The sequence below is a fragment of the Phalaenopsis equestris genome, unplaced genomic scaffold, assembly GCF_001263595.1.
Source record: "Phalaenopsis equestris unplaced genomic scaffold, ASM126359v1 Scaffold219045, whole genome shotgun sequence".
Taxonomy (NCBI): Eukaryota; Viridiplantae; Streptophyta; class Magnoliopsida; order Asparagales; family Orchidaceae; genus Phalaenopsis; species Phalaenopsis equestris.
Genome location: NW_018237447.1, coordinates 69951 through 96363, shown reverse-complemented (window position 1 = coordinate 96363; position 26413 = coordinate 69951). Strand labels below are relative to the sequence as shown.

Genomic DNA, 26413 nt, shown 5'->3' with positions numbered 1-26413 from the left:
ATGATAACGTCGCCATATAACGCAGGCCCGTATTATTTTGTTGTCCCGTCGTATTATTGACGTGTTATTTATCAAAAATTCTATGTTATAGTTTAATTTAACCGTATTATTTTTTAAATCATCATGTTATTTAACAAAATATACGTGTTATTTTTGAAAATACACGTGTTATAATGAATTATTGATGCGTTATTTAGCTAAATTCAAGTGTTATACCTTAATATTGATGCGTTATTGCTCAAAATAGTTCAAAAGATAAAATAAATTTTCAAAATACATTATTTCGTTCGAATGAGACAATAAAGAAGACGAAACAATCTATACACGGTATTAATTTATCGCAAATATTATTTTACCAAAGGATAGCCAAAATAGACAGCTAAAACACAATTAAGAACATGTATATAAGCACAATTTTAAGCAGTTTTATTCTTAGACCACATACAAATGGCGTAAGGAAGTTCAGTTCTAAATCTCTTCATGTTTTGTTGCCAGTGAAGATACGGGGTTCAATCAGTATCTTGTGTTTGTGTCAACGGCAGAGTTTCCATGAATTTGCATACGAACATACCGCAATCAACACTATTTTCTTGCGTTGGTACATCCCTAACAAGTATAAGTCCTCATGTCACGGGTTTGGCTCTAACAAAAGCTTTTACAACATCCTTTGGTATACTTTTTTGCCTCTTATTTTTCTCCCAATATCCTTTTCACCTAAACGTAGAAACTCCTTTCGTCCTCATCTTTGTCAAGTCATTCAAATTGATTTGGGCATTTAATGTTTTTCTCTTCTTTAATTTTTTATTTGTTTGAGGTGGTTTTCTAGCAAAAATGTCATCAATATCTCCAGATAGATGTTTAAATATTTTCTAAAGCATCTGCCCAGTTGTTTCATTTCAATGTGCTTTATTAATGAGCTGGCATGCAAATTTGTGAGAGTCGGAGCGAAATAGTAGACCATTTGCAGAACCGGTGCTCGTTTGGGATTCTTTCATATGTTTGTAACCAATGTTGTTATACATGTTCCTTTTAGTGTGAGCAGACCATTGGATTAACAAATATTTTTGGGAAATTAGCTTTATTTGAGCCACATTAAGCACATAAAGAAAGAGAACATAATATTCCCATCATTTCAAACTTTCATTTCAAACTTTTTGCAACTACAAGTGAGCTCGGAATTGACTTTGTCAAGTTTCACAGTCCAGTGTTTGTTCGCTCCTTGATTATCCAAATTCCTTACAATATATTCCAAATCACTCTCTAAGAAGCATTCAATTGCCAGTCCACAAAACTTATCTAATAATTGTTGCTGGGAAACGGAGTAAAGCTTTCTTGAATAAAGGTGGCAGTTTGCCTTAAAAATGGGTTGTCTTTTACAACGGGTGTAATAATTTTGAAATCTTCATCCTTGTCATTTCAGTGTCATGATTTCATAATATTTTCAAGACCAATAAAACAATCAACGAGAGAGCTAATAGTCTTTGAAACACCTTGACAAATATTATTTGTGAACTTACTTCGTTGTGTTGATAATATTCTCATGCCAAATATTTTTTTATTGAAAGTAGTCTTTGAAACACCTTGACAAATATTATTTGTGAAATTCTCATGCCAAATATTTTTTTATTGAAAGTTGTGGACTATTTATGTTTGATCTTGTACGTGTCCTTTAACCACATGTTGTGGAGGTTCCCTCAATCATAGTGGCCCAAATTTCTTCAAATTCCTCTTCGGTATCACACTTGCTCATGCATTTGTAAAAGAGATCGCCCACATTCTTGACACCCAAAACACAATGCACTTTTGAAAGAAATTTCTTGTATATATGTCATTGGCATAACATGTGTCGAGTCTGTGGGAGACAATCTTCAATGGATCGAGTCATCGCTTGATCCTGATCCGTGAAAATTATCATTGGATACTTGTTACCCATTATTCGAATAAATATTTTGAATAAGCAATTGAAGGAATCAATCGTCTCATTCGACAAAAAAACCCACTCCAAATAGGACATTTTGCCAATGGTGGTTCACCCCCACAAACGAAGCACATCATAAATTATACTTATTTAATCGATAGCTTGTATCAAAAATTATTACATCCCCAAAACAATCATAATCAAGCCTGAATAACACGTCACTCCAGAAAAAGCTTATGAATCCGTCAAACTCATCAGTTTCAAACTCTCAAGTAAACATGGTATCCTCAATTTGTCTCTCCATGAACAACTGTATTAGAGCATTGGCATCTCCTTGCTCTATTCTTTCTCTTATTTCTCTTTGAATAAAATTATATGCATCTCTTTTCGTGCATTCTAGGTTCTCCACCCCCCAACCTCCGTAGCTATAAAGTTATATGCATCCGTTGCTCTGATCCTTGCTCCTGTCATTGATTTCAGCAAATCTGCATTTAACTCACTTATCTTTCTGTTATAACGCAAAAGATGTTTATCACCGCTTTCAGCAAGAGGGTGGTTACCATATCTAACCATAGTCTGACATCCAGTCCTCGTAGCAGCTTTTCTGAACTTCACAGTATCTGTCAGGCTTAACTCCTTGTGGTCAGCCTTTCCACAAAAAAAAATATTTAGTTTTAATCTTATTCGAGTTTGGCCAATAGCTGTTATGATCCTTCCTAACAGAAAAACCTACATGATGTGCATAGGTAGCTTTCACATGCTTCTTGATCATTGTGCACAGTTGTGCGAAGAAACGTCTTTGTGATTGGATCATTACACTGCACATCACCACCCCAATTTAAAGATGGTCATATATATATAAGGCAAACAATAACAGCAAAATAACACAACAAAAACTAAACAATAACATCATCATAACACTACAAAAAAATCACCATAACACTCTAACAATACCACAATACTACAACACTAACACCACTACAATAATACAATCACTAAACCATAACACCACAAAAACTAAACAATAACATCACATAACGCCTTAGTAATAACACCTTAGTAACACGACAAAAATACGATAATAATACCTAAATAATACAACAATAACATTACAAGAACAATACAATCCCTAAACTATAAATGATAACACTACATCCTAAGTCCTGACAATAACTCCAATATAACGCTAGAAAAACAAAACAATAACATCACATAACACCTCAATAACACTATAATAATACAAAAATAATATAAAAATAGTACAACAATAACACGACTAAGACAAAACAATCCATAAACTCTAAACGATAACACTACAACCTAAACTCTAACAATAACATTACTATAACACTAGAAAAACTAAGTTATAACATCACATAAAACCTCAATAATACAACAATAATACGACAATAATATAACCCTAAACCCTAAATAAAACAAACAACAAAGAAAACACAGCCCTAGCACTATAATAATCTTGAAACCTAAACTGAAATAACAAACCTAAACACCAGCATAATACCAAAAATAACACCACCTGACAAAAACCAGCTAGAACCAACATAACAAAGCAATGAAATAGTAAAATCAAAGTAAAATTAAAGCAAATTCACCTCCGATTTAAGCTTATCGACGTTATTTAATGATTCCATGATTAATATTTCTTCGTCTCCGGAGGAATCGACAGAATCTGCTTTGTTTTTGGACTGGCGTCGGCATAAAATGCGACATAATGCTTTTGGCGAGATTAGCTATACAGACAAAAAGTCACTTTTTCGCTTCTGAGCTGGGGTCGGGTAACGGACGGGTCGGGTCACCTGCTTTGATTTATTTATTTTACCCCTGTTGCGGTGGGTCCCAGAATTCCACATGGCGAGCTTGCATTTGACTCCGCTTGCAATTCTGTCTGCGGAGTCCGGATAAAATAAGCGCTTCGTGTAACAATATGTTAATTTTGAACACCTGCAAACATAATGATAATATTCTTTAAAAGCGGCGAATAAAACGACTCATGCTTATTTGCAAAAAAAAATAATAATAATAACAATTTGGTGATATCTTTCTTCTTCAAGGATACTAAGCTATACCTTTCTTTTAGACGGATGCTAAAGCTTCTTGAGTTACACTACCACTTATTTGTTTGAACTGCCATCTTTTTGTGTTTTTATCTCTAGCTGATCAAAAACTATAAAAGAAATTTGAGGTCATTTGTTCGGCATTGCCATTAGAGTTTTCCGATCTTGTATAATCTATTTTTTTCTTTAGTCAAATCAAAAAAAATAGATGCATAAGAAATCTCACTTCTGTCTAAACAACAAGCTATACCAGCACCAATTTAAAAATTTTGGCTCTTTGAGCATATCCACTGTCTTGCACTTGGATTACACTCTTCAAAGTTTAATCTTATCTTTTTGTGGATGTTTTTGAATTGATAACCATGTAGTCATTGGTATACTGTTGGAATGAATCGGAGTTGATAAATACAAAGGGTATATTGAGCCGCATTCATACAAAGCTAGATGTGACATTAGAGGAACCACATCTGTAAATCAGTTAAAGCAAGCAAATTCCATTTGCTTGATCTTAGTTCACTGTTTACACTTTTTGATTGGTTAAGTATTAAAAGAATGCCATTGAGTGAGCCACAACTCAAACTCCAATCATTGAAATATCAAATCTCGTCAAAGGAAGTAATTTTAATTTAACATCACCATTCAAAATTATACACTTTAGATCAAAGCAACTTAACACTGTCATTGTCGGGTCTCAAGCCCAAATATGAAAAATAAAGGGTTGTACTAGGTAGTCGACAGCCAACGTAATTTTTTGTTGAAAAATCATGACAAGAATATTTTAAATCATTCTATAGAGCGCCCCCTGAAAGCGACACATTATATGACATGAATACATTGAAAAATATATGAGGGACGCTACACCGAAGCCCAGATGTAGAGTTAAATAAGCAAAGATACTTACATTATGGATGGATGCAAACAAAAAATTTAATCTATAAAACAAATATTAGGATAGATTAGTCACTCTAACAGGTAAAGTAATGAAATTAATAGAGATTATGACTCATAAGAAGATAAATATCTAAATGGGTTGGAGAAAAAGCTAAAATGATTGATAATTTAGGTTTTAAATCTTGATATTTTAGTAGGAGCCGCATTAGAAATTTTGTAGGTACAATTATAGATAAAATTTTGAAAGATAAAGTTGTAAAAATTAATAGAATTTAAGATAGAATTATAGTCATAAAAAATGTCGTTAGTACTAAGATTTTTAATGTTATAAGTGATTATGTTCCTCAAGTATGTATAGATATAGATTAAAAAAAAATTTAGAATGACTTGAAAAAATTAATACAAATGATACCTTTTGAAGAAAAAATTTTTATAGAAGAAGATTTAAATGAACATGTTGTTGGACTGATATAAGATTTTAAAAATATTCAAGATGGCTATGATTTTAGAGTGATCAAAGAAAAATGTTGAACCATATTAGATTTTGCTTTAAAATATCATTTTGTTATTGCTAATTTTTTATTTTAAAAAAAAGAGATGAGCATATTATTATTTATAAGAATAGATCAAATAAAACACAAATTGATTTTTTTCTTATGAGAAAAAAATATTATTGAGAATGTAAAGATTGTAAGGTCATTCCAAGTGAAATTTGAAGCACTCAACATCGATTATTAGTTCTAGATTTTAAGATGAGTTGAATATAAAAAATATAATAAAACAGTATCATAGAATTAGATAGAGACACCTAAAAGACAAATAAAATAATTTTTATTAGTAAACTTCATGATTACAAGATTGAAAATATTCATGAAAAAGTTTATTTCATGTGGGATAAAGTAACAAGAACTATTAAACAAGTGGCAAAAAATGCACTTGGACAATCAAAAGAAAAAAAACTTTTATGAATAAAAATAGTTGGTGGTGAAATAATAATATGCAAGAAAAAATAAAATATAAGAAGTTTTGTTATAAAAAATTGATTTAAATGTAAAAGTTTTGAGAATGGGAAAAATATATGGTGGTCTGTAGGGAGTCTAAGAGAACAATTTGTGATGCTAACAATTTTATTTTTAGCGATATTTATAATAGATAAGATACTAGAGTTGGAGAATAATATATGTATAAACCAGTCAAACAAAGAGAAAAGAAAAATAAATATTTAATTCAAGTAAATTGTATAAAAGATAAAAACCAAAAAATATTTTTCTTAGATGAGATATCCAACATAAGGGTGAGATATTTTAATAAATTTTTCAATGATTTTTTTCAAAAATACAATCGAACTTAATGATATTAATACCATTAATGATAATAATAAGATTTTTTATTTTTACCGTCACATTAGTAAAAGGAAATTAATGAAACTTTAAAGAATACTAAGGGTGAAAATCAATGGGGAATTGTGAAAATATTTAGGAGAATTAGGAGTTTCTTAATTTTCTAAACTTTTTAATATTATTTTAACATCTAAGAAGATGCTTGAAAAGAGGAAGAGTATTTTGGTCCCTGTTTTTAAGAATAAAGTGAATGCACAAAAGGGTGCAACTTATAGAGAAATCAAGTTAATGTGTCATTAAAATTATGAGAGAAACTAGACTTAGGTTAACACATGATACAAAGATAGTTTGAATTTATGTCGAGCAAGTCTACTATGAAAGCTATGCATTTATTGGGAGGTTTGATGAAGAAGTACAGAGAGGTAAGACTGATCTACTTATGATTATTACTGATTTAAAAAAAAAACTTATGATAAGGTTCCAATAGAAGTTCTTAGGAGAGTTCTAGAAAAAAAATGAGTTGATTTGACTTATATTCAAATTATTAAAGATATGTATACTAGAGTTGTTACTTGTGCTCAAACAGAAGGAGGATTGACCAAATATTTAGAAAATTTCTATTGGAATGCATCGGGGATTGACTTTAAGCCCATATCTATTTGTTTTAGTTTTGTATGGTCTTACTAGACATTTAAATGAGGTATGCCTTGGTGTATGTTTTTCGTTGAATATTTCCTTCTTGTGGATAAGACTAGAGAAAGAGTTTAGGAAAAACTTGAATTATAGAGGTCTACTTTAGAGTCTAAAGACTTTTATTTGAGTTAAAGTGTTACACATTAAAATTATGGGAGAGAGTAATTGAACATAAGTTAAGACGTGATACAAAGATTTCTCACAATCAATTTGAAATTTATATTTATGTTGAGCAAGTCTACTATGTAAGAGACATTTATTGAGAGGTTTGATGGAGAATGACAAAGAGTAAGAGAGAGAATGAGGAGGATCTACATGTAATTTTTTTTATTTATTAAGAAAAAGCTTACGATAAGGTTTCAAGAGAAATTCTTTGGAGAGTGATTTTTTGGAGAGTGCTAGAAAAGAAAGGTGTTGATATGGCTTATATTAAAGTTATTAAGGATATATATACTAGAATTGTTACTTGTGTTCGAACAGAAGGAGGATTGACCAAATATTTTTCAATTTCAATTGAATTATATCAGGGAACGACTTTAAGCCTATATTTTTGTGCTTTTCTTATGGATTATTGATGCTCTTACTAGACATTTACAGGAGGATGTATCTTGGTGTATGTTGTTCAGTGATGATAAACTTCTTGTGCATAAGACTAGAGAAAAAGTTCAGGAAAAACATGAATTTTGGAGGTGCATATTATATTCTAAAGACCTTCATTTGAGTAGATTTAAAACTGAATATATCGAATGTAATTTTAATAGTGATAGATCTAGCGACAGAGTTGTAACAATGGGCAATCAAATTATTAAAAGGTGATACATTGGGTTTATTGTTCGAAGTGGTGATTGATACCATAACTGGTAGGGAAAGCAATGAAAAACTCATAACAAACTTTTATTAAAGTTGAGAGAAGGTTACAACACAACACAACAAAAAATAGCAACACAAAATATAAACGACCCAAGCAAACACCTCTAAAGTGTATTTCAAAAGCGATGGAGGTCGGTTAGGTGGATTGGGATGGTTGGCAGGGGCGGTGGCAGCAAAGGAATGCTGATGGCGGCGAGAGAGGAAGTTGCAAAATTGCAGGGGACAGCAAGTATGGATGGACGTAGTGGTCGGCGAGACGCGGAGGGGTGGCTGGAAGGTGTTGGACAAGAAGGGCAGCGGTAATGGGGTGAGGAGTAGTCAGTTGGGAGTGTTGGGAAGGAGAGAGGATGATAAGACAACAAAATAAGTTACAGGTATTAGGCGGTCGGGTGTAGGAATGAAGGAAGAGGAGACCGGCGGCTGAGGAGAGGGAAGGAGAAGGATTGGGGAAGGTGAAAGGGAAAGGATACAACATCACCTCGAAGTAAAATATAGCGGAGCACCACCACCTCCTCAGATACAACCCTAGAACAGGGAGAAAAGCTCCACAAAAAAATTTGAAATCAATACACGGCAAAAACTAATCCTAATGCAATAAAGCAACAATATAAAGACTCCCAAGGAAAACATGGAAAAGGAAGGCTAGAAAGAGGATCGGTTGCAGTGTTGCCTTGCCTAAAGTGCTGCTCGATCGAGTGGGACAGAAAAGGAAAGAACACCAAGGCTAGGAAGCACTACTGCCTCGTATTATGTTCGCTCAATGTGTAAGATGTTCGCTTGGACTACTCGGTTAAGAAATTCCTAGAGCCGGTCCTCAACAGAGCAGGTCAGACCAGTCCCCTACTCCCACCCGCGCTGGAGTATCTCCGCACCCATGTTAGTGATATAGATGGGGATGTTACGAGTAGAATTCAAGTTGAATGGTTGAAGAGGAGGAAGGCATGGGGCCTACAGTGTGAAAGAAAGGTACCGCTTAGACTTAAAGTAAATTTTGAAAAGATGGTGGTGAAAACTACAATGCTTTATGGCACAGAATGTTGGCCTTTACAAAGAAGCATAAATCTAAGTTAAGTGTTGCTGAGATGAGAATATTTAGGTTGACAAGTGGTTTGACACTTAGAGACAAAATGCGAAATGAATGTATCCGTGAAAAGGTTGGTGAAGCTTCGGTTGTTGACAATATTAGAGAGAGTCGTTTAGATTTTTTTGGTCACATTAAACGTTGACCATGTGAAGATCCAGTTAGGAGAGTAGATGCTTTAGATTTGATTTATGTTAAGAAAAACAGAGGTATACCCAAAAAGACTTGGGCATGTTGTATAAAAAATAATCTTTATTTATTAGAATTAAATAAAAATGTGACACTCAATAGGACACATTGGAGAAAAATGATTCATATAGTCGATCCCACTTAATGGGATAAAGGCTTGTTGTTGTTATAGATCAAAAAGATTTGACGTCCCTAAGAAAATAATTTTACATTTTAATTACACAAACCCATGAACTCAAACATAAGAAACTATTTCATCCTCGACTATGTACAAAGAAGCAATAAGATATGCTTTGTTTCCTACCCTATTTGTAATACTTGGTTATTTTACCAAAAATGCAAAATATTTAAGGCCAATGCTAAATTGAAGAAAGAGTCATAAGGCATGCACTTCTTGAAGTAGATTTCCTTGAATAAAGAGTTAGAAGGCCAATGTATGATTTCAACTGTTAAATACCAACTTGTCCGTTATGAGATAGTAATATAGGACTTATGAAGCATAGATTCTAATTATCTTTAAACATGTTTGATACACTAGAGCTAAGCTTGGTTTAGTTCATCATTTAACTACTATGCAACAACATAAGGTTCAACAAAAAAGACCATTTTTTTCGTCTATAGAACATCTGCACAGTTTTTCCTACAATTTATTTCAGAAAGTTACTTTCACAATAGAAAACACTAACAAAGGCCAAATACATAGATTCCATCAAGTTGTGGCATTAAAAATAAATAAGTAGAAACCAATTAATTGAGATCTCAGCCACACCAAAATTGTAGGCATGCACAACTTTTGTAGTTATCCAAGAGTCCTAAGCTGCCCGAAAAGATGGGAATCATGTAACCAATAATATATTTTAGTATATTAAGATAAAAGGCTAAAGGGCCATGCTACTCATTTAACTCATAGCATGGCTCGATAAAGACTCCTATGTCCCTAGCTAAATAGATATTTCCTTGGCAACTAGAGTTAGACTATAAGCTTGTTTATAATTAGAAATTATTTCACAACTCACTGCAAATCTCTAACAATGCTGATCAATTTTCATAGTTCGCCGACAATGACCAACACAGCCCTCAGCAACAACAAAACAAACAAACGGATCTGGCAATCAGAACCACAGTTTCCACCACCATCCAATTATAGAAGACCACTACCGATGAAGACTGCCATTGGAAGCAGGAAGCAACCACCAACAACCATAGACTAGTGTTACCTTTGGTAAGTACTAAGGGTAGCAAGGGGTGTGCATTGTTTGGTCAAAACCAAAAAACCAAACCGAACCGAACCGATCAAATTTGGTTGATTCGGTTCAATTTCAAAAATGAATTTCAATTTTTGTTTTTTAAAACATTAATATTTGGATTTCGATTTTCGGTTCGGTATAAATTTTCATTCAACCAAACAAACCGAAAAACGGAAAATTTATTAAAAATTTTTATTATATTTTAACTTCATATCAAAAAAATTAAGGAAATAAAAAAATTTATTATATTTAACATTTGATTGAAATAAATAGAGGATTCGTGATATTAAATTAATATTATGTAGATAAATTATAAATTTTGTAATTTTCGTTCTTAGCCAAACTTCAATAAACAATTATATTTTGGTTTGCACATAACCGAACCTTTTAAACCAAATTAAATTTCGATTCGGTTTTATCAAAAAATTTAGATTGGTTCAATTTTTCTGGATTCTAGATTTTGGTTGCAGTCGGTTTGATCAATTTTAAGATTGATCCATCCAAACCAACTGAATGCTCCCCCTTAAGGGTAGCAGCAACCACCACTGTTCATCATTAATAAGTGGCATAACTACAAATGATAACAACAATTGCACATCATAGTATTTCGCACATGTTTAAAGTTTGTGTTCAAGTAGCCTGTAAGTTTCTTATCTCAAAGAGATAGAAGGTATTATATGACAAGGACTAAACCAGCCAAAATGGACTACCTTGCAATGTCAAACAAATCGCAACCACCACTGTTCATCATTAATAAGTGGCATAACTACAAATGATAACAACAATTGCACATCATAGTATTTCGCACATGTTTAAAGTTTGTGTTCAAGTAGCCTGTAAGTTTCTTATCTCAAAGAGATAGAAGGTATTATATGACAAGGACTAAACCAGCCAAAATGGACTACCTTGCAAAGTCATTTTGCAATCAAGCTAACCCAAACCCATTATGGTCATTTAAAGGTACTTAATGAGTTTAAAAGGAGCATCTAAAAATCTATCCTATAATAAATAAACATATCACTTGCAACCATAAATAAAATTTAGCTTTAATTGAAAAAAATATCAAATTGGTCCTCTGGCTCTTTGCGGAGAGTCATTTTAGCCTTGGAATCCATAAAAATAATAATTTAGTCCCAAGATTTTTTAAAATTGGGTTAAAATTGTCCCTATGGAAGACTAATTAGCCCCAATTAAGAGAATCTAGGAACTAATCTGACATTTTTATAAAATATGGAACTAAAATGACCCATGTAAATAATCAAGAGACTATTTTGATACTTTAATCATTTTAATTCATAGGAGAAGTTGTTATTCAGTTTAAAAAGAAGAATAGAGAAATGAGGCGATTTCTTTTAGCAAACCTCAAAACAAAAAAAAAAAATCATAAAATTTAAAAAATAAAATAAAATAAAATAAATTATTGATATATTGATTTAGTTTATTATCTTAAAAATATAAACTACAGATCTTAACCTTAGAATGTTGACATAAAATGAACTAATACTCAAACTTAGAACTTTAATTATACTACAAGGATCAAGATCCATATAGATCGCATCATTATTTTCATCATCTTCAAAAGAATCATCATACATAATAATTTAATAATTATTTAATTCTGTCTCACTGACATCTTCCAAATCTTCCTCAATTACTACAATATTCTTCTCACTCTCCATATAAATTAACTTTAAATTCAATATAGTTTTAAATAAAATAATGAATTAATAACACAATTAAATAATCATACTTATATTGCCTTTTGAGTTTTTCGATGCATTGTATCTCATACACTAGGTATAACTATAATTTAATATAATAAATTTTCTTTTTGCACAACTTGACTAAGGCCCCAGCTCAAACCCCATGATGCTTTAAGCCTCAAGATGTTCTTTGTTCGCCTCAGTTCATGGTGTGCATTTCAAATGCCATATTAAATAAAGGTTTAAAATTAACAACCTCAATAATTCCTGTAACATTTATGGGTGAAAAGGATGCTTGAGTCTCTCTCAACAAATATTAGTCTCTAACAAAGGTTAGTGCTAATCCAAGCGATAGAAGTACTACCTGAGAACAAAATGTTTGTCTGTATATGTATTTTCTATTTTATGTTCTAATGCCAACATATGATGCTCCTCTGCTTCAAGTTTTGACAATTTCCCCTCTCAACATTAATTCCAAAATAACCAAAACATAGACCTGCTGGATATCAAACCACAAAGTCGTGCAAATTATCAAGCAAACAACATAATACCTGTAGAAGGTGGTAGCACGCCTTTCCAGAAGAGCAAATAGAACAATGAACAATGTGTTTCTGAATCCGATAAAGAATGTTAGATTTTTAGGGGAAAAATAATGAAGCATCATGGTCAAAGAATAAATATGGTGCAAAGAAAACCATAGTTAAGCCATGGGTCATAAAATTTTGAGATTCAATGAACAAGAAATGAAATTCTAAAGAAATTAAGAACATTGATAGGAAAATAAAAAATAGATGAATAGTGGTAAGAAGATCTAACTACATGCAAACCAGCTGAAAAAAAATATTCAATGCAAGCCTACGTCTTCAATTCCTGAAGTAAGCTTTGAGACATAAACCAATTCATCATCTGAGTGCCGAGAAGATATACAAATTCACCAACTGAGTGCCTAGAAAATATATATATATATATATATATATATATATAACACGAATATGAAGATAAACTACATCCGTGATTTCATTACCAATGTTAAAGACAGTATAACAGAAACCATACCATTGTCACCAGATCCAACCTAAATAACAAATTTAGGTTTCACGTTCTGCATAAGGATATTAAAATGAGATAATAATCATATTTAGATAAATATAACAATAGAAAAGTGAAAGGGTCGATTATAAAATTAAAACATGGTGTAAAAAGCTACTGAAATTAAAAATATGTAGCTCTGTAACAAAATATATAACGGAAGATTTGATGTTTTAAAATGAATAAATGTTTTATAAGATGAATCTTGCATTACAATCGTAAAACTAGCCGAAGAAAAATTATAGGAATAACCTCATAATATAATATTTACTGTCTTTGAATTAACTGATGGCAAGATAACATATAAGGTGTTAGGCCAACATATACAAAACTATTATTTCTTGATGAAATAAATATAGATTACTGAAGTGCTATTCAAGCTTCCCTCTCAAAAATAGTTCATTGGAATCAATACATCACCAATGCGAGAACAAGACAGGTAAAATAACGAATACTCGATAGCATACCTTTTGGTCAAATTGAGTCTCTGAGTCTCCTTTAATGACCAATGATAGTCGCATCCAAAGCTCAGCATTCTTAAAACGACTGCGACAAAAAAAAAAGCATAAAACAAAAAAACTAAGGAAATTTACATTCTGCCACAGCAAACTAAATAACTTTGCATTTCTAAAATATGAACATCTACTATTGAAAGGTTTGGCTGATGCACATGACGAGCCACTAACATAGGACAAGAACCAATCATTGAAAACTGCCAGACAGAAATCAAGTAACCTCAACAACAGTGGTTCATGTATCATTAACTTTTTTTCTTCAATGATCAGTATTGTAGGAAATCATTCCTCATTTTTTACTCAAACAATATAGTTTTACCCATAATACATGTATTGTGCACTCAAGCTGACTCATTCCTTATCTATAACTACAATTTGGGTAAAGCTCCAGAATGCTTTAATTATCCAACTAAATTTTGCTCTGCTACACTTGGAAAAGAATTCTTTTCGTATGATACCAAAACATCATTGATGTATATCAAATGCCATTAATTTCTTACATCCAAACATTTCCTTCTAAGAGTAATATTATAAAATCTTCCCTAAATTATTTATTAAGAAAAGGCAGCTTGTCATACTTGTTCCGATTCACCTAATTCTTAGTTGCACAATGTAAGATTGACTACCAACAACAACAAGCCTTTATCCCACTAAGTGGGGCCAATTGTATGAATTATTTTTCTCCATTTTGTCCTATTGAGTGTCATACTTTTATTTAATTCTAGGGGTTTTTACATATCAACCACCAAAAACTTTAAATATAACGAATTGACCACCCAAACTTAAAAATTTTACAATAGAACCACCCAAAGAACCACCTAACCCTTTAAATATAATTGATTGACCACTTCTCTTTCAAAATAAAATAAAATATTGGGTGGTTGAAATATATATTTTGAGTTTAAGTGGCCAAAATGTTATATTTAAAGTTTTGGGCGGTTGTTATGTAAAGCCTCTTAGCTCTAACAAATTAAGAGCATTTTTCTATACAATATGCTCAAATATTTTAAGGTCTACCTCTACTTTTCTTAACATAAGTCGAATCTAAAACATCTACTCTCCCAATCGGATCATCAAATGGCCGACATTTAATATGACCAAACCATCTAAGATGACCCTCCCCAATCTTGTCTGTCACCGAAGCTACACCAACCTTTTCACGAAAACATTTGTTTCGCATTTTGTCAATAATTGCCTGGCCGCTCATCCACCTAAGCATTCTCACCTCAGCGACACTTAACTTTGTTTTATGCTTCTCTTTTATAGGCCAACATTCTGTGTCATAAAGCATTGCAGGTCTCACCACCATCTACAAAAATTTTCTTTTAAGTCTAAGTAGTACTTCGCTATCAAACAATAGGTCTGACGCATCCTTCAACTTCAACCATCCAACCTGAATTCTACTAATAACAACATTTATATCAAAATCACTTCAAAAACGTTCACTCATTTTAATGATTTGATCACTCATTATTATAACTCTGGCACTAGATCTATTGATGTTAAAATTACATTCCATGCCTTCAGTTTTAGATCTACTCAAACAAAAGCATTTAGACTCGAATTTAGACCTCCATTATTCAAGTTTTTCCCGAACATTTTCTCTAGTATTATTCAAAAGAATGATATCATCAGTGAAAAACATACACCAAGGTACTTCCTCCTGTAAATATCCAATAAAAGCATCCATAACTAAAGCAAAAAGATATGGACTTAAAGCCGATCCCTTATGTAATCCAACTAAAACAGGAAAATACTTAATCAATCCTCCTTCTGTATGAACACAAGTAATAGCTCTAGTAAAAATATCTTTAATGACTTGAATAAAAGTCAAATCAAAACTTTTTTTCCTAAAACTCTCTAACAAACTTCGCTTGGAAATTTATCATAAGCTTTTTTTTAATCGATAAAAATTATATGTAGATCCTCATTACTCTCTTCGTAGTTCTCTATCAAACCTCTCAAATAAATGTATAGCATCCATAGTAAACTTGCCCAACATAAATTCAAATGGATTAAGAAAAATCTTTGTATCACGTCTTAACCTATGTTCAATAACACTCTCCATAATTATAATATGAAACATTGATTCCTCTATAATTTGCACAACCTTATGCATTCCCTTTATTCTTAAAAAGGGTGACCAAAATACTCTTCCTCCACTCCTCAGGCATCTTTTCAATTTTAAAACAATATTAAAAATTTTAGTAAGCCAAAAAGTCTCAAATCTTTTAAATATTTACACACTTCTATTGGGATATCATCTGGTCCTACTGATTTTCCATCATTGGTATTCTTTAAATCCAACTAAAATTCATTTTTACTAATGCGTCAATAAAATTAAAAAGTACTATTATTATTAATGATATTAAAATCACTCTGATCAATCGTATTTTCAGAAACTTCATTGAAAAGTTTATCAAAATATCTCATCCACATATATTACATATCTTCCTCTAAATAAAATAATTTTTTATTTTCATCTTAATACACCTTACTTGGATTAAATCTTTAATTTTTTTTTATCTTTGTTTGGCTAGTTTATACATATATCTTTCAAGATCTTTAATATCTAATCTACTATAAAAATTACTAAAATTAAAATTTTTAACACCGCAAATAATTCTCTTAAACTCCCTACAGTCACCTTATATTTTTCTCAGTTCTCTAAGTTTTTATATTTAAACTAATTTTTTATAACAAAACTTCATATATATTATTTCTTCCTATACATTATTATTTCATTAACAACTATTTTTATTTATAAAAACTTTTTACTTTTGATTCTCCAAGGGCATCTTTTGTCACTTGGTTAATGGTGCTGTTACTTTATTCCACTTAGAATTAGCTTCTTCGTGAACTTCTTAAATCTTGAAATTATTTAAGTTTACTTATAAAAATAATTTTATTGTCTTTTTGGTACTCCCATATAATTTTATGACAATGTTTCATTTTTTTATCTTTAAACTCATGATCTTAAAATCCAAAATTAACAATCGATGCTGATTACTTAAAGTTTCAATTAAAATAAACTTAAAATCATTAGAATCTCGACGATCTTTTCTCATAAGAAAATAATTAGATCATGTTTATTATATTCATTATAAAAAGTAATAATATATGCATCTCTTTTCTTAAATAAAGTATTAACAATAACAAAAAGTTAAAGCAAAATATAATACGATTCTACATTTTTCATTAATCACCCTAAAATTGTAGTCACTATGAATATTTCTAAAATTTTATATCACTCTACCAACAAGTTCATTTAGATTTCTTCTAATAAAAATTCTTTCTTTAAGAGGTATGATTTATATTAATCATAATAAGTTATTCCAATTTTTTTCTTTTGAACCTTTATCTGAACCAACTTAAGAAGCATAAGAACTTACAGCATTAAAAATATTAGTATTAACAACAATTTTAGAGCTATAACTCTATCTTCAATTCTATTAATTTACAATATTATTTTTCAAACTCTTATCTATAATTATACCTACACTATATCTAGTGCAACTCATACCTGAATACCAAAGTTTAAAACCTAAGATATCAATCTACTTAGTCTTTTCTCCAACCAATTTAGTTTCTTGAATGCATAAGATATTATGATTATATGAACCATAATCCATTAATTTCATTAATTTACATGTAATGATACCTATATTCCAAGAATCATTTCCTAAAATTAGTTTCATTGACTATATTTGGTGCCCGTGTTATCAATATTGTCGGAACATTTGTTTATTTCACATTAAATGTGTGAGATGGGTGTAGCGACCTCTACACATTTTTCACTGTATTCAGATCATACAGTATAACGCTTCCAAGTGACGTCCTAGCATTTACAAAATGACTTAAAAGATTCATATTATGATTCTTTTGACAAAAAAATTACGTTAATTGACGATTACCTAACGCCAATTTTTGTATCCAGGGCTTGGGGTTCGGCAATGGCAATGTCAGATTGATTACCAACCCTTTAAAATACAAATTTAAATAATTTAAATCATTTATGATCATCCACGGATGATGAACTTGGCACCTTAGTTTAGAAGACCAGCCAGAAATGTTTGCCAAGGTTAGCATATCATTTGTAAAGTTTTCATTTTCAAGGAAAAAATTTCTTGTATGTAGGACCAAAGGTATAAATTCCTCTTGAAAACACATGTATGTTTCCAACACATCCTCAATCAGCATCCCCTGACATATAAACGTCCTTATGCAAAATACTGAATACAAGAGAAATTACTTTTATGACCGTTTGCAAAAATAACGATAATGCAAGCAATCAAAACACCTGACTCCACATATTTGAAGAAGATGTATCATTCAGTCATTATACATATTGATTAATTGATATGCCTGATGTGAAATCAAATCAATAAGCAATAAAAAATTTTATTACTTCACAGCCCTAATATCATTACAGAAGGAAATCTATTTAAAAAAATAAATCAGGCACGATGTTCTGAACAAAGAATTTCCAATCATAATAGGATTACATCAAGATTGTTATTGAGTCCACATCTTATTATATTTGGCTACGAATATGCTTATAAAAGATTTTCATAGAATGTTTCTTTGGTGTATGATTTTCATGTATGATAAAATTCTAAATTGTGATAAATCAATCAAAGTTATTGGTGAGATAAAACATGCAGAGATTGAGAATAGAATATGCAATTTTAGCAGTAGAGATACGACAATCATCAATAATAATAGAAAATAATGTGCTTCATACATGTGATAGGTTCAGTTATATTGGAGCTATTATACAATATTATGGGAAATAAAACGGCAATCAGGCCAATCATGTATGGATCCAATGCTGGAAAATAAAAAACTCATTGATTAAGTGTGATTAAATAAAAATGTTTAGATAAATGTGTGAAAAAACTCAAAAAATAAATTAATCAATGATTATATTAGAAGGTAACTTCCAGTGGCATCAAATATTTCAAAGTACAAAGTGCAATGCAATACCTGGTTCAAAGTAAAATGCAAAGCCCAAACAGAGTGGTGTTGATTTTATTAACTTGAACACAAGATTTCTTACAATATTATGTGACCGACTAAAGGAAAAAACTTCAACAGATTAAACAACAAAAATTTACGGTTATCCTGAAGCTAAATATAGAATTGAAGGTACAAAAAAATAAAATGATGAAAGAATACTTAAAAATTAAGAGCAATTGTAAGATTAAGAAATTAGCTAAAGGCAAAGAAGTGAAGGTAACATGAAGAAAAAAAAGTGTCAAGATAAGAAACTGAGATGCATTTAACGAAACTCGACTAGTTTTATTAAACGCAAACTCTAAAATAAGAGGTCACGGGTTCAAAGAAGTGTGTGTGTTTGGGTGTATGTGTGCATGAAGGAAAAAAAAAACAAGATTAAGTCAAACGAAATAGTAAAGCTCGAGCTCCAAAAGTAGCTTGTCAAGCTCCATATTGTTGTCAAGTCGTGAAGAGCAATAGAAGGAAGCAGGTCAAGAAGAAAAAGTTTCAAAACTTTACAGCTTCTTTTGTTATTGATCATGGATGAGGGGAGTTGGAATCAAGGCCGCGGAGGAAGCTGAAGGAATTGAAGTTGTCACACGAGATGGTGGTACAAGCGGCATTGGAGGAGGAACGGAAGGGTATATTCCATGGAGATATTATATATATATATATATATATAAAGGTTGTATGAGAATAGCCCAAAATAGGCACCCTACCCATACGATACAAGCACAGTAATACCCCAACAAAAAGATACAGATAGATTCAATAAAATGTAAAACAAATTTAAAACATGCAGCAAACAAGTAGCTAGGGACAAGCTAGTTTAGTTCTGTCTCTTCCTCTAGTTTTAGAAGCGGAGCTAGATAATAAATTTTGAAGGGTCGTGTCATTGTCAGGAGTAACCAAAATATCATTTATTAAGTTTCTAAGTTGGAGTGTGCCCTCAGTCTTCTTCTTCTGCCGAGAAGTGTAAACCTGTCAATCTTCATCTGAAGACTGACTCATGTGATCATCGGTTTGATTTGATGTTAGAACAGCAGTAGAAGGAAAGACAGACGTTGCCACCGCAATAGGTTCCAGTGTATGTGAAGTGTGAATTGTTACCTCTGCACCTAACGCTTCCTAAATAGAAGCTGCGAGACTATCCTGATTTTCGGTTCGAACATTATCCGTTGTAGTATGGTAAGGAGAATGGATCGCAGGGGCATATACTAACTTCTGTCTTGTGGTGATTTCCTCTTCAGGTTGGTTGTCATCAGGTTTGTTGGGAGCGCGTTTAGGCACACGGGGTGCATTAATAGTATGTTCCTGCTTTTGATTATTGGTTCTCAACTGTTGGTGTAATCTGAAACATTACTCCTGCAGGTGTCTAAACATCTTGCGCTGCTTGCAGTGGTAAGTTTTTTGTTCCATAATAATTTTTTGCCAATAACCATTGTGAGCAGATCCAAGCCAGACTTCTTATATATCTGGTAGTGTAATATCTCGTTCAATCAAAATCCTTACAATAGAGGGACTTGAGTAATGAACTATAGGTAAGTCTACCTGCAAAGGTTTTCCAAAGATAGTCTCAATTGCATATAAGGTAGGTAGGTCAAAGAAATGAATCTTGAGTTCAGGTAATGAGAACCAGATAGGTGCAATTAGGGGTTCTTGACTGGGATCAAAATTAGAGGTCTATTTAAGCAATTTCATATGATTACCCTCATTTGTGATGAATTTCTTTGAGAAAATCTTTGTGTAATCATCTTATATGCTCAGTTGTATCATAACATGTCTTCCGTCGAAATGACCCACCTGTCAATCCCCAATCAATTTGAAATCTTCAAAAACTTTCCTGATGATCTCCATATTAGGGCAACCTTATTGAAACTTTCCAACTAATGTAAATTTGTATTTTCCTGCACGAGTTGAAATTTCAACGTCAGAGAAGAAAATTTGTGGCTTACCCGCTTTTTCGCTCAACTTTTTTTATTAGATTGCAATCGTGAATCTCCATTTCCTGCAATAGAATCATGGTAAATCTGCGGGAATATTGCATTATCTACAAGATGAAAAATAAGCTGCATTTATGAACCAATGTAGCATCGGGGGGGGTTGTGCCACAGGAGGGGAATAAAAGCCTGCCATGAAGAAAGGCAGTCAAGACACTGCAAGGAAGCAGCAGACGGCTAGCTTAGACCTGGCTCAGCTGTCGAGCAGAGCAGTGTTAAGCTGAGACCTGGCTCAGCTGTCGAGCAGAGCAGTGTCGAGCTGACACTAGAGCGCAAGGCCCGCACGAACAGGAAGCACGAACAGCTCTGTCGCCAAATCGCAGCACGGCGAGATGACTCGACGAACGAGAAGCACAGTTCTGTCTCCAAAAACGCGACAACGCGATGATGCAAGCACCAATGCGGACGACAAAGACGATAGACGACGCGAGAAATCCGTGTAGCAAACGCTAGGGTTCGTCGTGAGGCGAAACCCTAGCAAAGTGGAACACGAGCCTAACCTATATATATATATATATATATATATATATATATATATATATAGGGGGGAGGGTTGTGTCTATATATATATATTAAAATGTAGTTCATGAGCCAAATCAAAAGCAACTCAAACTCGATTCATGGACTGATATCGATCAAATGTTGCAAAGCACCTGTTATGCACGCAAGTATACGTGTCTTTCAAGTATTATATAAAATTGAATCTATTTATCGATCTCTCGAGGAATAAGTAAACTTCTAAAGTTGAAAAATTTCTAGCCTGATATTTGTTAATTTAGCCTGAAAGTTCCAATTTTGGTGATTTTTTAAGTATTTAAACCTAATTATTGCAATGAGGAAAATCCTAATTTAAATATATGAGGCATTCAAATGAGTGTGAGTATCTCCCCTGATTTGGGCCCTAAAGCATAGGATTAACAAAATGACAGAATTAACAGTGACAATAAGGAACAAATCACTTCCTTAGCCCCTTCGAGTTGCAATAAAAAGTTTAGACATCAAACAAGTTTAGTTCCTTAAAACAAGTGAAAATCATAGGATTCAGTATTTCTAAAAAAGATCGGCATAATCTATGGGCAATATTCCTATTTTTCTAAGTTAATAAGTTTTAGCCTAGTTGTTTCACTATGGATTCTTCTAAAACTCAAAGATTCACCACAAATCTTTACAGCTCAACTGGCCAGTTTGAATTGAAATGAAAATTGAAATGTTAAAACTTCATCACAATAAAGTTTCACACAAGTCACGTATAAAAAAATTAAACCCTATAACTTCTACTAACCAAATCAGAGGAAAAATGAGAATTAGCATTTATTCATGCTTTTAAACAAAACAAAACACATTTTATTAATCAAAGCAATATAGTAGAAAAGTTTAGTAAGAAAAACAAGGAGAAGTTACTCCCTTGATTTGCAAATTCTATCTCCACCCCTCGTCCTCGTTCACTAATAAGCACTAAGACAATCGGACAATTCTCCTGAATTGTACCTACAATATAATCTCAAAGTCACCCTCACAATATCTCTGAACCTCTACATTAAAAATTCTCTTTCACAGACAAAGAAGTACATGAGAGACATGCCAGAGAGTTTTTTTATCCCACTTGAATGCTCCATATATGTCCACGGATCGCTACGCAGGAGGTAACTGCCAAAATTTCCTTGTTGGCGCAAGGGTTCCATCAAGGTGGCACAAGGGTGTTTGTCGTTTTATAATATCAAAACATTAAGCATTCAAAGTGGCACAAGGTTTCTACAAAAGCGGTGTTGGAATTTCCCCCTCTTAGTTGGACCTGTGTGGGAGCAAGCATATATAAGCCCCAAAGTGGCGTAGCCACGCCACACTGCCGTTGCTAGGCCAGCAATTCAATGTAGTAGCACTCACTTTAGGTGCCTATGCGCCATATAAACTGACACAACAATTCCATTTTCTCGTTCATTGGAGTGGCCTGGGATTGAAGTTGGCACCTTTTTTATGCAAATGTGGCGCTAAGGTTCATGAAATAGGCATATTTACATTATGCTATAAGGAATTGGGATGCTTCATTTGAGTTTGCTCTTATGCCTCTTTAATACATCCTTAACCTCTCATTAATACATGTACACTTTGCAATTACACATAAAAACACCAGGAAAAGTACAATGAGTACAAATAGTAGAGGAAAATTCAAGAAAATATAGACATATATAGCACACATTTTAGACGAATCAAACTCCCAAACTTACACATTACTTGATCTCAAGTAATTTCAAAGCTTATAATTAGAATTCAATCGAATTTAGGGAAGATCATAGATAAGAAATTGCAATGGTTTTTAATAGTTCAGCAAACATTTAGATAAATGTGCTCAGGACTCTCTTTAAGTAAAATTTTCATAGCAATTCTCTAATATCCAGATGTAACATTAATACTAGATATATATAATTCATCTCAAATTAACTTACATGAGATAAGAATTTCATTAAATTAATACTTCACACATGAAATTTGGTTAGTTACGCACTTAAACAATATTAATTCTATTATTACAATATTGAATACAAAATTTCAAGTTTAAGGTCGTGAAGTTTTTGATCATTTGATTTATTAGAAATGTTTATCAATATCAATTTTTAATTGGAGTTTAATTAATCGGAGTTTAACCTCAAGCTTCTCCTTCTATGTTCATTTTTTTTTTTAATTTTAAGCATGAACCTTTTTTTTGTTTTTCTTTCCTCTGATTTTTTTTTTCATTTTCAAGAAGGATAATAATATCTAATTGTCGTTGTAGTATAATGCTAAGTGTTTCTGCCCGTCACGCAGATGACTCGGGTTCATTCAATGGCAACAACGCCAAAAACTTGATTCATTTGAAATTAAAGCATTGACAACCATGCAAGTATGCATGTTAATTAAGTAGTATACAGATTACAAGTCCGTGTGTTGATCTCACAGAAAATGAGTTAACTTTTCAGATCAGGAAAAGCTCTAGTCTACTAGCTTTAAGTCTAGTCTAAAGTTTTCAAATATTTGGTTATTTTCATAATTATTACACCTAATTTTTACAAAAAAAAAAAAAAAAAAAACTTCTAATCTAGCTTTGGGTTTGAAAAAGTGATAGAAAGCCTTTCTTGAATTAGTTGTATGCAAATTGGATATATCTAAAGTGAAATCTAACAAAATATGTTTAAACCAAGAATAACAACTCAGCCTCTTCTGCGATCACAAGAAGCAAAAGGGATTCATATTATAGTTAAATTTCATTTCAACATGCAAAAATCCCAGTATTTACAACTTTCCATGTACAATTGCACCACCCTAACAGCAATATTCTTATTCTTCTAGAGTATTGAAGGTTAACATAATTGTTCCACTAACCTACTCTCGTAGTACTAGATTATAAACCATTTTAACATCCTAAATGGGAAGTTCATGAGTAAATTACAAGCAAAAAGGTAAATTATCAACTTATAAAAAAATTAAACACAATCACAAAACAAAAATTCCTCCAATTTGCATAAAATCCAATTCAAACAAACAAGAAATTTAATTCATACTCATTACAGTTCAACACAACATAAATTTCACTGCAAAATTAAAGTTTAACAAAGTTAGAACGATCTAAAAGATGTTCTCTATGATCCACACAAAATTATAACAAAATCCTTGAGTTCTACACTATTTTGAGTATAGAAATGAAAATACACTGACAATTACACTTGTTCTCAATTAGGAGAATGCTCACTTACACTCACAACACTTCTCTGGATTCCTCTTTTGAATTTAAAAAGTTATTTTCTCCTTTTGCGCTCTAATAGTTAACTCCCATTTTTGTAGGTCAATATTTGTCCTACTAGTTGCAAGAAAATGTCTGCAAAAAAAATTTGGGAATCACGACATCTTCATTCATATCCAATACATTGAAGTCAACAGGGAGACGAATTTTTCTACTTTCACTAGAACATTTTCTATAACCAACTTGAAAAAGTTAAAGAACGGTCAGTTAATTGAATGATCATAGTTGAAGGTTGAAGCTCTCCTAATCTTAATCTTTCAAATACTAAAAAATATGTATTAATATTATACTCGCTACCAAGTCACATAATATTTTCCTAATAAATCTATCTCATATAGTACAAGGAATGATAAAACTACTCGAATGTTTCAATTTTTGTGGGAGTTTTTATTAAATTATAGCTCTAAAATTTTCAGTAAATGTCACAGTTTCAAAATTAAAAAATATCCTTTTCGTCAAAAACTTCATAAATTTCCTATAACTTGGTGTTTGTTCAAAAGTTTCAGCAAATGAAGTGTTAATAATGAGCTTCTTAAACATTTCCAAAAATCTAAGGAATACTTGATCTAATTTTTGTTTGATCAACTTCTGAGAAAATGGTGGGAGTGGTCTCTCAAGTTTTATCCAAGATGTGAATGGGTTTTTCCTAAGTATGAGGTAAATTCTTCTACAAGTCTATCAGTCTCAGGCTCGGGCTCATTTAGTCTAGGTTTCTCCACTCTAGGCTCTTCAAGGATCTTCCCACTCCCAAGTTCTGTAACATTGTAGTTCTCCACATTCTGGCCCTTTGGATTCACCTCTGTATTGCTAGGTAACATCCATTGAGGTCTCTAGCTTAATGAGTTAGCTATTTACCCAATTTGTGTTTCAATATTTTTAAATGGTTGTCGGATGATTTTGAATTTACTTACCTATATTCAATAATAATTCTTCCAAAAATAATTTCTTTTCCCTAATTTAAGGATTAGAAGTGAGTCTAGAATTATGTCTTAGGTTGTCATTATCTGGATTATTCCAATTACCTATAGAGTGGTGTTGAATACTACTACAACCCCTTGGTCGTTGTTCCAATTAAAGTTTAAATGATTTTTCTAACATGAGTTATAGGTGCTAGAATACGGGTTATTGAATCTTTCTCCTTTGGCGTTCAATATTTACAAAGAATAAGTACAAATATCTTCCACCAGTATGTAGGCTATTTCCTTACTAGATAGTGATTCTTGCACTAAATCAAGGACTAAGTTATCTAATTTCCTAGAAATAGCAGCCATTTGTGAGGTTAGGATTGCTAACACATCAGTGTCGTACACACTAGTTACCTTCCTAAGATCGAATCTATCTGAACATCATTGAAAACTATTAGTAATCAACTCTTTAATCGGTGAATATGCCTCCTCAAATGGTTTTGATATGAGTGACCCCAGTTGCAGCATCTATTATTGACCTTAACAAACCCACAAACTCATTATAAAATATTTGAATTATAAGCAAATTTGGTAAGACGTAGTGGGGACATTTTATACGTAGCTTCTTAAATCATCTGTCTGAAGATTTATAAATTGATTATCTATCTAAGGAGTAAATGAGATGACATCTGTTGACCTCACTTTTGGTTGAGGTCTAGAAATTTCTTTAGTAGCCTAGGTCTAGTCATAGGACTTTCCTACTGACTAGTCTTAGAAAACTAGAAAAGGTACCCTCACCATTAGAAACTCAAAACTCTTCTCTTTACTCAACTTGAAGTTCCACATATTAGTCCTAACCTCTAGCACTTAGTAGGTAAGATCATTATGAGTGAACTCAAGGAGAGTTCCTATAGGGCTACTTGACCTTAGGATTGACCCTGGATGTTGATTTGGAGCTAAGGTACACCATACCCTCACCATACCCTCACAATACCCTCACAATACCCTGGCTAAGACCAATACATGGGAACCCAAAATGGAGATTTCATTAATCCATGACTCATTCAGAATGGTTCTCTACCCAATTGCACTTGAAATGCCCAACTTGGTATTTTGTCCCTAGA

At 32.2% G+C, this 26413-nt stretch overlaps 1 protein-coding gene across 1 annotated transcript in view; it reads right to left on the bottom strand.

The window, feature by feature from the left end:
• Nucleotides 1-26413, bottom strand: part of LOC110037364 (putative membrane-bound O-acyltransferase C24H6.01c) — a 98881-nt gene that overhangs the window by 58001 nt on the left and 14467 nt on the right. Inside the window, 3 exon segments of the mRNA XM_020741995.1 lie at nucleotides 12559-12618; nucleotides 13564-13593; nucleotides 13596-13642. Coding sequence (XP_020597654.1) covers nucleotides 12559-12618; nucleotides 13564-13593; nucleotides 13596-13642 — 137 coding nt within the window.